Source organism: Balaenoptera acutorostrata, chromosome 3, assembly GCF_949987535.1.
Source record: "Balaenoptera acutorostrata chromosome 3, mBalAcu1.1, whole genome shotgun sequence".
In the NCBI taxonomy this organism is placed as follows: domain Eukaryota; kingdom Metazoa; phylum Chordata; class Mammalia; order Artiodactyla; family Balaenopteridae; genus Balaenoptera; species Balaenoptera acutorostrata.
Window position 1 is genome coordinate 86,851,049 of NC_080066.1, and position 13,664 is coordinate 86,864,712.

Here is a 13,664-nt window from a genome sequence, read left to right on the forward strand (position 1 = left end):
AAGGTGAACCCTGACACTTCTCCTTCTGATCTTGGAAAGTTCTTAACCTCTCTAAGCATCGGTTTCTGAATCTGTAAAATAGGAATAAAAGTAGTACCCGCCTTAAGAGTGGTGGGAGAATTGTATGAACAAATGCTGTAAAGCTCCTAGAAGAGCACCTAGTACATCCTACCTTTAATATTGCCTGTTCCATGTAGCAGGGTTCCAGTAACACTGATAATTGGCAGTGTCTTCTCTTAGTGGCTTATAATATAATGGTGCAGCTTACACTGAAAGTGGAAAGCATCCTAGATTTGATGAAATACACTATTTTAGGCCCTCAGCTAAAAGCCATCCTACACCCACAGCACCAGACAGCTCCAAGTCAGTGTTGCATGGAAAGATAGTGGTCAAAATATTTGTATAAATATAACCCCATTATTGTTCTGCAGTCTTCTTTGGTGGTCCATTTATAATTGGTTATACATTATATATGGACTCTGGATATAATATAATCAAAATGCAGCAATCATTAAAAAATTTCCAACAACCTAGTCAATGCCAAATATTATCCATCATCATAACTATTTTTGTAGTTCTTGGTTAACCTCTTTATCTGTTCTATACACCAATTAGGGGGAGATATGCATAGCTTAGAGAAACCCAAATGGTTTCATATGCTATGAAACAAGATCAGTTCCCACAGGCAAAGAGCTAAATCCCCTGAAGTATTAGTTATCTGATAAGTTTTGCCGAAGAAAGAGAGCATTTGAAAATCTAACCCAACATTTAACACTTTCAGGATAGGTCCACTTCTTGGAGAGTCCTCTCTTTATTTTTACCTGTGGTTCCAGAAGTATAAATGTATAAGGCAGGAGTGGAAAAGGTCACTTCCGACCTCCAGGACTCTGGGATAGACTCAGTTGACACTTCATCCACTTTGTCTAAGAAAGAGTCGACCCCATCGGTGTTAGAACTTCTGCTCACGTAATAGACGGCCACACCATCTTTTTTCAGGCTTGGCAGCACCTCTTCAACAGCTGCTTGTAGTTCTTAATTTAATGAGACAAAAAATCCAAACAAACTAAATTAGTTCTTTCAAGTCTATTAGTGCAATAAATTTTGCAGTGATTTTGTTTTCCCTAAACTTTGCTAAAATGTGTAGATATAGTGATGCTTAGAGTTATGCATTTTTAACATGGCATTTACCAAATTTGAAAATATCACAAGATCCCAATATTTGAGGGGAGGTTGGGTTTTAACGGTTTCATAAGCAGCAGATGTTTGGCTGAAGTCTGTACTTTACATGGCAAGTGCAAACAAATGGACATATGGGTAAAACCCAAGATTATATAAGTGTATGACTTTTATGCATATCTGAGATATATATATATATATATATATATATATATATATATATATATATATATATATATGCCCCACAGGACCAGTGATAAAAAAAATTTTAAGGAAAAAGAGAAATGAAAAGAAGGGAGCCATGCTACTAACAAAGATGATAGAAGCTAACTTTATATAACACATTTTTTTACATATCAGCAACAAGTAGTTCTACTAGGAAGGTTCAGCTGATCTGAGACATAAGCTCCAAATCTCACAAGCACATTCTCTGGCCTAAGAAAAAATGGACAGATTAGCATGTTTTTCAAACTATGGGTCATAATACAACAGTGGATTGTTAAAATCATTTAAAGTGACCATTATTCTAAAAAATAAAATAGAATGAAATAGAAATTTTCAGAGCATATCACACACAGGAAGAGGTAAGTATTTTTTTTTTTAAGTTTTGTTTCAGCTATGTGGGTGTGTGTGTGCTGAGTCACACACAAATGTAGTTTTACAGTGGGTCAAGGTCAAAAAATTTAAAAGGCATTCATGTAATATGCAAACCACATTTCAGGTTTGCTACTTGGATTTTTGTGCCGCTAAACCATAAGATGAGATGGGCTTTAAGCTTATTTGTCTTGAATGGTGATAAATGAAGTGAATAAGCTTATTCTTAATAGGAAGGTGACTCAATATCCCAGGGAATTACCTTAGGGAGGCTAAACCTGATTCATCTTATATGCTTTGTTTTTCACATGTTTATGTATGATGTCTCCATCAAGACATGAGATATCATCTGGATAGATGCATTTAAAAAGTTTTAAAACTTTTAAACCAAAACAATCATACACCTGACAAATATAAATCAAATAGTACAAAAGAGTTTATAATGAAAATCAACAGGCCCTTATCTCACAAATAAACCTGCTGCCTAGAGGCAATGACTCAGTTTTTTTTAGCTGTTTCTTCTAGCAATCACTTCTCCATCACCAAATTATGTGCTTTCCCTTCTCCCTCTTGACTTATCATTTTTGATCCCCATCCCATTTTACCCTTGTCCACCCCCAACAGTTAATATCTTCACTTTATTGTCTGTGTTAATGGTATTTACATCTATTCTGAGACTATAATTGTCTTCCTAGCTTTGTCTGTGTGTTGGCTCTAGAAGCTCTAGAACCAATAATCAGGATCGACAAGATTATGACAAAGTAATTGTTTGTAAATATGACTGCAGAGCCAAGTAACACACAATAATCATCTTTCCCTTCTTGAAGAGTTTTCTCCTGGAGTTTTTATTGGCCAGCATTCCTTAATGTACTGTTTGCCTCAGTTCTTTTTTTTTTTTTAATAAATTTATTTATTTATTATTTTTGGCTGCATTGGATCTTTGTTGATGCACGTGGGCTTTCTCTAGTTGCAGAGAGGAGGGATTACTCCTCATTGCGGTGCACGGGCTTCTCATTACGGTGGCTTCTCTTGTTGCGGAGCTCGGGCACTAGGCACGCGGGCTTCAGTAGTTGTGGCACATAGACTCAGTAGTTGTGGCTCGCGGGCTCTAGAGCGCAGGCTCAGTAGTTGTGGCGCACGGGCTTAGTTGCTCCACGGCATGTGGGATCTTCCCGGACCAGGGCTCAAACCAGTGTCCCCTTCATTGGCAGGCAGATTCTTTTTTTTTTTTTTGAATTTTATTTTATTTATTTATTTATACAGCAGGTTCTTATTAGTCATCAATTTTATACACATCAGTGTGGTGGCCCCCAAGCTGTAAGCTTATTCAGCTTTCTGCTTTCCAGAGAACTGCTTGTCTCTCTCTTGGTATGCACTCCTGACGCTGCGGTATTGAGCGTAAAAAAGGAAAATGGCTTGCGGCCAGTTTCGCTCCAGGTGCCTGCTCTGCATCTAAGAGCCCCTGGTTGTTCCCCAGAAGAAGGACGTGCTGCCCTGAGGGGGAAGTCTGTATCCCCAAAGAATGGCCCATAAGGCATGCTGACGCATAGATAGTGGTGCATAGATGGTGGTGCATAGATAGTGGTGCATAGATAGTGGTGCATAGATAGTGGCGACAGAATTATGCGGAAATACAAGGTTTACTGATTTATTGTCTGATATTCGTTCCGTACTAAACCTATATATACATTCATGCTCTTTGAATAAACTTGCCTTGCAACCATCAGTTGTCTTGGCCCTTCTGATCCCATACTGGTGCTTTTCAGTTCCTTACCCCTCACCGCCAGGAACTTCTAGCTTTCTGCAGCCGGTCTGCGGCACATCAGTGTATACATGTCAATCCCAATCGCCCAATTCATCACACCACCACCTGCATCCCCCTGCAGCTTTCCCGCCTTGGTGTCCCTAAGTTTGTTCTCTACATCTGTGTCTCAATTTCTGCCCTGCAAACTGGTTCATCTGTACCATTTTTCTAGGTTCCACATATATGCGTTAATATATGATATTTGTTTTTCTCTTTCTGACTTACTTCACTCTGTATGACAGTCTCTAGATCCATCCATGTCTCAACAAATGACTCAATTTCGTTCCTTTTTATGGCTGAGTAATATTCCATTGTATATATGTACCACATCTTCTTTATCCATTCGTCTGTCGATGGGCATTTAGGTTGCTTCCATGACCTGGCTATTGTAAATAGTGCTGCAATGAACATTGGGGTGCATGTGTCTTTTTGAATTGTGGTTTTCTCTGGGTGTATGCCAAGTACTGGGATTGCTGGATCATATGGTAATTCTATTTTTAGTTTTTTAAGGAACCTCCATACTGTTCTCCATAGTGGCTATATCAGTTTACGTTCCCACCAAAAGTGCAAGAGGGTTCCCTTTTCTCCACACCCTCTCCAGCATTTGTTGTTTGTAGATTTTCTGATGAAGCCCATTCTAACTGGTGTGAGGTGATACCTCATTGTAGTTTTGATTTTCATTTCTCTAATAATTAGTGATGTTGAGCAGCTTTTCATGCGCTTCTTGGCCATCTGTATGTCTTCTTTAGAGAAATGTCTATTTAGGTCTTCTGCTCATTTTTGGATTGGGTTGTTTGTTTTTTTAATATTGAGCTGCATGAGCTGTTTATATATTTTGGAGATTAATCCTTTGTCCGTTGATTCATTTGCAAATATTTTCTCCCATTCTGAGGGTTGTCTGTTCATCTTGTTTATGGTTTCCTTTGCTGTGCAAAAGGTGTTAAGTCTCATTAGGTCCCATTTCTTTATTTTTGTTTTTATTTCCATTACTCTAGGAGGTGGATCAAAAAAGATCTAGCTGTGATTTATGTCAAAGAGTGTTCTTCCTATGTTTTCCTCTGAGAGTTTTATAGTGTCCAGTCTTACATTTAGGTCTCTAATCCATTTTGAGTTTACTTTTGTGTATGGTGTTAGGGAGTGTTCTAATTTCATTCTTTTACATGTAGCTGTCCAGTTTTCCCAGCACCACTTATTGAAGAGGCTGTCTTTTCTCCATTGTATATCCTTGCCTCCTTTGTCATAGATTAGTTGACCATAGGTGCGTGGGTATACCTCTGGGCTTTCTATCTTGTTCCATTGATGTATGTTTCTGTTTTTGTGCCAGTACCATATTGTCTTGATTACTGTAGCTTTGCTCTGAAGTCTGAAGTATAGTCTGAAGTCAGGGAGTCTGATTCCTCCAGCTCTGTTTTTTTTCCCTCAAGACTGCTTTGGCTATTCAGGGTCTTTTGTGTCTCCATACAAATTTTGAGATTTTATGTTCTAGTTCCATAAAAAATGCCATTGGTAGTTTGATAGGGATTGCATTGAATCTGTAGATTGCTTTGGGTAGTATAGTCATTTTCACAATATTGATTCTTCCAATCCAAGAACATGGTATATCTCTCCATCTGTTGGTATCATCTTTAATTTCTTTCATCAGTGTCTTATACTTTTCTGCATACAGGTCTTTTGTCTCCCTAGGTTTTATTCTTATCCCTAGGTATTTATCCCTAGGTATTTTATTCTTTTTGTTGCAATGGTAAATGGGAGTGTTTCCTCAATTTCTCTTTCAGATTTTTCATCATTAGTGTATAGGAATGCAAGAGATTTCTGTGCATTAATTTTGTATCCTGCAACTTTACTAAATTCATTGATTAGCTCTAGTAGTTTTCTGGTAGCATTTTTAGGATTCTCTATGTATAGTATCATGTAATCTGCAAACAGTGACAGTTTTACTTCTTCTTTTCCAATTTGTATTCCTTTCATTTCTTTTTCTTCTCTGATTGCCGTGGCTAGGACTTCCAGAACTATGTTGAATAATAGTGGTGAGAGTGGACATCCTTGTCTTGTTCCTGATCTTAGAGGAAATGTTTTCAGTTTTTCACCATTGAGAATGATGTTTGCTGTGGGTTTGTCATATATGGCCTTTATTATGTTGAGGTAGGTTCCCTCTGTGCCCACTTTCTGGAGAGTTTTTATCATAAATGGGTGTTGAATTTTGTTGAAAGCTTTTTCTGCATCTATTGAGAAGATCATATGGTTTTTCTCCTTCAATTTGTTAATATGGTGTGTCACGTTGATTGATTTGCGTATATTGAAGAATCCTTGCATTCCTGGCATAAACCCCACTTGATCATAGTGTATGATACTTTTAATGTGCTGTTGGATTCTGTTTGCTAGTATTTTGCTGAGGATGTTTGCATCTATGTTCATCAGTGATATTGGCCTGTAGTTTTCTTTCTTTGTGACATCTTTGTCTGGTTTTGGTATCAGGGTGATGGTGGCCTCGTAGAAGGAGTTTGGGAGTGTTCCTCCTCCCTCTGCTATATTTTGAAAGAGTTTGAGAAGGATAGGTGTTAGCTCTTCTCTAAATGTTTGATAGAATTCGCCTGTAAAGCCATCTGGTCCAGGGCTTTTGTTTGTTGGAAGATTTTTAATCACAATTTCAATTTCAGTGCTTGTGATTGGTCTGTTCATATTTTCTATTTCTTCCTGGTTCAGTCTCAGAAGGTTGTGCATTTCTAAGAATTTGTCCATTTCTTCCAGGTTGTCCATTTTATTGGCATAGAGTTGCTTGTAGTAATCTCTCATGATCCTTTGTATTTCTGCAGTGTCAGATGTAACTTCTCCTTTTTCATTTCTAATTCTATTGATTTGAATACTCTCCCTCTTTTTCTTGATGAGTCTGACTAATGGCTTATCAATTTTGTTTATCTTCTCAAAGAACCAGCTTTTCGTTTTATTGATCTTTGCTATTGTTTCCCTTGTTTCTATTTGATTTATTTCTGCTCTGATCTTTATGATTTGTTTCCTTCTGCTAACTTTGGGTTTTGTTTGTTCTTCTTTCTCTCGTTCCTTTAGGTGTAAGGTTAGATTGTTTATTTGAGATTTTTCTTATTTCTTCAGGTAGGCTTGTATAGCTATAAACTTCCCTCTTAGAACTGCTTTTGCTGCATCCCATAGGTTTTAGATTGTCGTATTTTCATTGTCATTTGTCTCTAGGTATTTTTTGATTTCCTCTTTCATTTCTTCAGTGATCTCTTGGTTATTTAGTAACGTAGTGTTTAGCCTCCATGTGTTAGTGTTTTTTACGTTTTTTTCCCCTCTAATTCATTTCTCTCTTTTTTTTTAATTTAAATTTATTTATTTTATTTATTTATTTATTTTTAGCTGTGTTGGGTCTTTGTTTCTGTGCAAGGGCTTTCTCTAGTTGTGGCAAGCGGGGGCCACTCTTCATCATGGTGCGCGGGTCTCTCACCGTCGCGGCCTCTCTCGTTGCGGAGCACAGGCTCCAGACGTGCAGGCTCAGTAGTTGTGGCTCACGGGCCCAGTTGCTCCGCGGCATGTGGGATCTTCCCAGACCAGGGCTCGAACCCGTGTCCCCTGCATTGGCAGGCAGATTCTCAACCACTGCGCCACCAGGGAAGCCCCTCTAATTCATTTCTAATCTCATAGCATTGTGGTCAGAAAAGATGCTTGATATGATGTCAGTTTTCTTAAATTTACTGAGGCTTGATTTGTGACCCAAGATGTGATCTATCATGGAGAATGTTCCATGTGCACTTGAGAAGAACGTGTAATCTGCTGTTTTTGGATGGAATGTACTATAAGTATCAATTAAATCTATCTGGTCTATTGTGTCATTTAAAGCTTCTGTTTCCTTATTTATTTTCATTTTGGATGATCTGTCCATTGGTGTAAGTGAGGTGTTAAAGTCCCCCACTATTATTGTGTTACTGTTGATTTTCTCTTTTAGAGCTGTTAGCAGTTGCCTTATGTATTGAGGTGCTCCTATGTTGGGTGCATATATATTTATAATTGTTATATCTTCTTCTTGGATTGATCCCTTGATCATAATGTAGTATCCTTCTTTGTCTCTTGAAACATTCTTTATTTTCAAGTCTATATTATCTGATATGAGTATTGCTGCTCCAGCTTTCTTTTGATTTCCATTTGCATGGAATATCTTTTTCCATCCCCTCACTTTCAGTCTGTATGTGTCCCTAAGTCTGAAGTGGGTCTCTTGTAGACAGCATATGTATGGGTCTTGTTTTTGTATCCATTCAGCAAGCCTGTGTCTTTTGGTTGGAGCATTTAATCCATTCACGTTTAAGGTAATTATCAATATGTATGTTCCTATGACCATTTTCTTAATTGTTTTGGGTTTGTTTTTGTAGGTCCTTTTCTTCTCTTGTGTTTCCCACTTAGAGAAGTTCCTTTAGCATTTGTTGTAGAGCTGGTTTGGTGGTGCTGAATTCTCTTAGCTTTTGCTTGTCTGTAAAGCTTTTGATTTCTCCTTCAAATCTGAATGAGATCCTTGCTGGGTAGAGTAATCTTGGTTGTAGGTTCTTCCCATTCATCACTTTAAGTATATCATGCCACTCCCTTCTGGCTTGTAGAGAAATCAGCTGTTAACCTTATGGGAGTTCCCTTGTATGTTATTTGTTGTTTTTCCCTTGCTGCTTTTAATAATTTTTCTTTGTCTTTAATTTTTGCCAATTTGATTACTATGTGTCTCGGTGTGTTTCTCCTTGGGTTTGTCCTGTATGGGACTCAATGTGCTTCCTGGACTTGGGTGGCTATTTCCTTTCCCCTGTTAGGGAAGTTTCCGACTATAATCTCTGCAAATATTTTCTCTGGTCCTTTCTCCTTCTGGGACCCCTATAATGTGAATGTTGTTGCATTTAATGTTTTCTTCCCTCTTGTATTTTGACTGCTCTGTAGTTCTTCAGTATTTTGAGAAGATCATCAAAAATATTACTGTTGTGAAAACAGTAACTGGAGTGCTAATGTCCCTTGCCAATGCCTTGGTTCAGACCCTCATTATTTCCTGGCTAGATAATTGCAGTAGCCTCCTGACCGACCTCCTTGCCTCTAACCTCTCCCTGCTTCCAATATCAGCAACACCACTGCCCAACTTCTTGTTCCTGCTCTGTTTAAAATCCTTCAATGGCTTCCTTTGTGACAGAAGTCACTCTCTATGCAGTGTGTGAGGTCCTGAGGTCCTTCACAGTCTATGCCCCCCTCCCCGACTTTTCTGACATCATCTCCTTCTATCTACCTCTTGTCCCCTTTCCTCTAACCACACTGATCTATGTGAAGTGAGTGTACCCATAATTCTCACATCTTACTATCTTTGTCCAGGTGATTTCATCTGCCCGGAATGCCCTCCGGTCCCCGGTCACCGGGAAAACTCCTGCTCATCCTTCAAGACTCAGCCTCATTGCACTTAGCTCTATGGACCTCCCTCAGGAGCTTGCATATACTTCTATCACATGTGTTTAGTACGTAGTGTGACACGCTTTAGTTCTTTTTCTCCTCTATTTGACAGTGAAAAATTTGAGGTTAAGAGATTATAACATAATCATCTTGGCAACCCCTCCCCCACTAGATAAGTGCCCAATAAATGTTTACAGTTGAAAGAATCTGCACAAAGTATTGTATTAGTCAATGTGGAAGAGACAGAGGAATAAGCTGAAGCTGTTGATTTTAAAGGATTTAGATATTGCAATACTGTGAGTTGATAACCCTCTAATAAAATAAAATGCAAAATTAAATCATTTTTGTGATAGAGGTATGCTTTGCATACAAGTAAGGGACTACAAAAGTAAATTAAAAACAAAACAAAACTTCTATTGCTACTTAAAGAATTAAGAAATCTTTCTCCCTGTCTCCCTTCACCTGAGACTGAGGCTACTTAGTTAAATAGTGTGTTCATAAGTTACCTGGATTATTTCTCTCTCTTTCCCAACATTTATTCAACATCTATTTAAAGACTGTTCCCTATGTGCATGGTTCTAAGCACTGGATACAGCAGTGAGTAAACCAGATACTGTCCCTGTTTTCATAGAGCCCAGGTGTAGTGGGGGAAGAAACAGACAAAGAAATAATCCATTAAAATAAGGTGTCATAGGTGTCACAGGAGGGGAGGGAGGTGGTGTTTTGGAAGCATACGGGAGGAGCACAAAGACAACCCAGAGGAAGTGTTATCTAAACTGAGACCTGAAGGGTGAGCAGAAGTTGGCAAGATGAGGATCCACTGAGATCGACTGAGCCTGATTGTAGCCAAGGGGACAGCTTATGCAAAGACCCAGACGCAAACAGAATGGTGCCAAAGTAGCTAAAAGAGGATAAAGCTGACTGGAGTGTAGAATGGGAGGGAAAGAAGGTTGGGAGAAGAAACTGGGATGTAGGTTGGGACCAGGTTCCTGGCTTAGGTCAGGTAAATGGGTTGGAGGGGGCAAGACCAGAGGTAGGGAGACCATTTGGTAGAGCAAGCTTGTTTGCATTAAGGTAGCAGCAGAGGGTCGAAAGAGTAGATGCATTTTAAAGATGTTTGGGAGGTAGAATAGACTGGATTTGGTAACACTCTGGATGAGAGAATAATTATAGGTCAAAAGGGACTTTAATTTTTTCTGTAATTTTTTAAAAGAAAATTTACTCAGGCATTAGTGATATATCAAAAATTAATAATAGTAATAATAAAAGTAAAAGGAGATGTAATTAAGCAGGTATCATGCTTGATCACAGTTCAAGCAATTTGGCAAATTGTATCCTCTACTTCCCTCATGTTCCTACCTGGCCTTCTGCAGGCTTTTGGTTTGTGAGCCCTGACCTTTCATAGAGGTCAGCTTATGTGAAGGAAAGGCCATTGCCCCTGCCCAACACAATTTCCCTACATGGCCTCTGGGCTGTTGGTGCAGAATTTGCATTTGGACATTGACTTGAGGTTCCAGTGGCTCGCCAGCCATGTCAGGGCATACTTCATATGTCCTATGGTAGCAGCCTTTCTTCCCTTAAACTAAAGATGCTAATATTTATATAAACATATCTATACACACACATATAAACTGAAATTTGAAGGGAAATTCTGGATGTGAATGCAACTCATTAACTATGTATTTGATATTTAGTGTCTTTTCTAAATATGATTCGGCCCAGTGTTTTCTGCTTCACGCGTGTATTTTTTTTGTAATTCTTACTGTAAAGTCTGCTTACTTAAGATAAAAGTGGCAATCAACAGGGACATATAAGATCAAATAAATCTACTTGTCGCAGGTTGAGCTCCCTGGGACTCTGAGATTTGTGTGTAGGAGTGCTCTCGGGAATGACACCTGTGGGGTTGCACGGAAAGTAAATTGGATAGAGGGAGAGATTGCACTGTGATGCAGTCACACAGTGGCCTCCCTCAATTGATCCTACAGGGACTCTGGGCCCGGGATGGCCCTTCAGGTTGTCCCAAATGAAGTGAAGTGGATTCTACCTCCGTGCCTGCCCACCAGCCAGTCATTGGATGCAGATTAGGGGTGGTAGTGCTTGACCTTGGGCAAAGCAGCTTTCTTCAACCAAGGGCAAGCCCTGGAAAGGCTCTTAGCTGACTGCTGTCAGCTACCAATGCTTTCAGCAGCTGAGGAATGAGTACCTCAGTCCTGGAGTGGGGATTTGGGCAGCACATCACAGCATCCACCACAGCTTTCATTCTTAGTGATAAAAGATTTACAAATTTCATTTGTGGAGAACAATTTGTATAGTAGCTTTACATACATCACCTTGTATAATTTTCCCAATGACCCTGTGTTATAGATGATGGTAAGCCTGTTTTTACAAATGAGGACAGAAGCTCAGTGAGTCTATGTAGGGAAGGTTATACACAAAATGAAAAGAATTATACTGGGCTTCTAGGAGTCCCACCTCCTTGTACTAGATATTCAAGTTCAAGTTTTGGTAAAGTGCCTTGATTTTTTGTAAGACACTGTCTACTTGACATGCTCAGTGCTTGTTCAGGCATGTGGATCTGCCTTTACACAGTACTATGGATAATCTCTCATTCATTTTTTTGATGAAGAGCATAACCTTAAGCTTTATGAAAAGTAGGGTTCAGGGAAAGTTGCCTAAAGGGTGCAGAGTGGATCTGTCACTTCTTCATTAGTCTAGGCTGAAATTATGGATGGAAATAGAACCTCAGAGAAAGCAGTACACCTTTGGATGATGGAAAATCGACTGATTATGAAATCACTGATCCCCCTTAAAATTCATTTTGTTTAAAAGAAAAGAAAAAAAATCAGGGTAGCATAGGAATTTTCCTCCCTCACCCATAACCTTTTTTTATAAGAAGGGGAAGAAGAGAAATTTCTGAGTACACAGGCCCACTCCTAGAAAGCAGGGGGAGAGGGCAGGTGGTGAGCTGAATCAGTCTTCATCATCAAAGTGGCAAGATGCTGCTGGCTAAACCTGCTGCTTTTTAATAGGAAAGGCATTCAATCTAGCAGCTTGTTCTGCTATTAGATTGCCTCACTGAATGGGTAACTGACCAAGTTAGTTAAATAAAACACCCCAGGAATGTTTACTAATAAAGTAAGATCTGAAAAGAAGGCAATGAAAGGAAATGGCTTTTGATCAGAATTTCAGGATGATGTGAAATGGTTGGCAGATGAACAAATCAGAATTGAAGACTTATCTTTTCTTCACTCAGAAAGGCAACTGAAACAAACTGGTTCTAACACAGCTCTTGGAGACTGAAAATAGATTTTAAAATACCATTTGTATGTGATTTTGCATTTCTATCCCTGGCAGTTTGGAATTATAGTAATTAATAACCTAGCGTCTAGTCTGTACCTCAACAAGATGTGCTAGAACACCCTTCAAATAGAGGCATGCATACCCTCCCCTCCCCCACAACACAAATCACCCTGAGGTCAGAAAGCTGTTTAATCAAGGTTAAGTCCCGCTAGGAGTAAGCAAATTTTTAACAGGATACATACTCACCTCATACTTATATAATTATATAATTTCTTAATATTATTTTTCATTTCTCTCAGTTAAAGTGTCTTGCGTTCTAAATACGCCTGGAATCAAGGGTAACGGCTCGTCATGAGGTTACCAGGTCATTCCAGCCCTTACATAATTATAATCCTTTGACATCCATAAGCAACCAAGTCACCTCTCTACTAGTTGTGTACGTCCCTATTTCTCAGAGGCTGTGGGAGGGTCCTTTTCAAACACTGGCCGATTACACTCCTTATGCAGAGTAATTCAAACGCTATCCTTCTTCGGATTCAGTAACATTAACAGCTGATTTAGAGTTAATTTTGTTTTTACCTCTTCACTCCCTTCTTGTTTCTAAACAAGAAAATAAACTGATAAGCATTCCCAGATATGCCAGCAATGTGCTCGTTTGTTTTTGAATGGAGAGGTACAACCATCCCCCTTGCCACCTTTAGTTATGAGCAGGGCAAGAAGAAAAATTTTAGAGAACATCTTTAAGCTAGCTCTCTCTTCAGAGCTTGGGTTACTTGGCTGGGGTCCTAGCTCTTGAATATACTCCTCATTTGATGTCTGGGTTTCTGGCCTCTACCATCCTAGACACAGACTCTCCCCAGCCCATTCTGTGCTCATCACCAGCTCCCTCTGTGGCAGTGAGTCCCGGAGAGAGCCCCTCTCTCTTGTAGCCCTCTGCCAGAAGTAAACTGGGAGGTAAAACAAGTCTGTGGTAAGGAGAGGCTGGGCCTGGGGGGAGATTGGGTCTAAATGGATCTTCTCAGATTAGGATATATTTTATTTTTTTAACATCATTTTTCATGCCGTCATGCCCATCCCAATAGTTCTTAGACTTTGGAGAAGAAAGCCTGTTACAGCCAACCAAAATGATGTAACTCATTAATGCCACAAACATTTACTTACTGGGGCATTATTCAAAGATATATGAGAAAACTGTAAGCCGTTGAGACAAAGTGCATTGAAGCAACACATCTAAGTTGCTCCTTGGGCAGCCCAGAAAGAGGAATGGAGACAGGATATCTCTATGCCCTGATCCTTGAATAAGTTTGCACTAGAAAATTATCTCATTGCATGGAAGTGAGGCCACTGCTGTTGGCCATTCCTTGGGTTC

The 13,664-nt window shown here is 39.3% G+C and overlaps 1 protein-coding gene across 1 annotated transcript in view; it reads right to left on the reverse strand.

Moving 5' to 3' along the window:
• Positions 1 to 13,664, reverse strand: part of SLC27A2 (solute carrier family 27 member 2) — a 55,487-nt gene that overhangs the window by 37,261 nt on the left and 4,562 nt on the right. Inside the window, exon 2 of the mRNA XM_007170419.3 lies at positions 822 to 1,031. Coding sequence (XP_007170481.2) covers positions 822 to 1,031 — 210 coding nt within the window. The remainder of the gene's footprint in view (positions 1 to 821; positions 1,032 to 13,664) is intronic.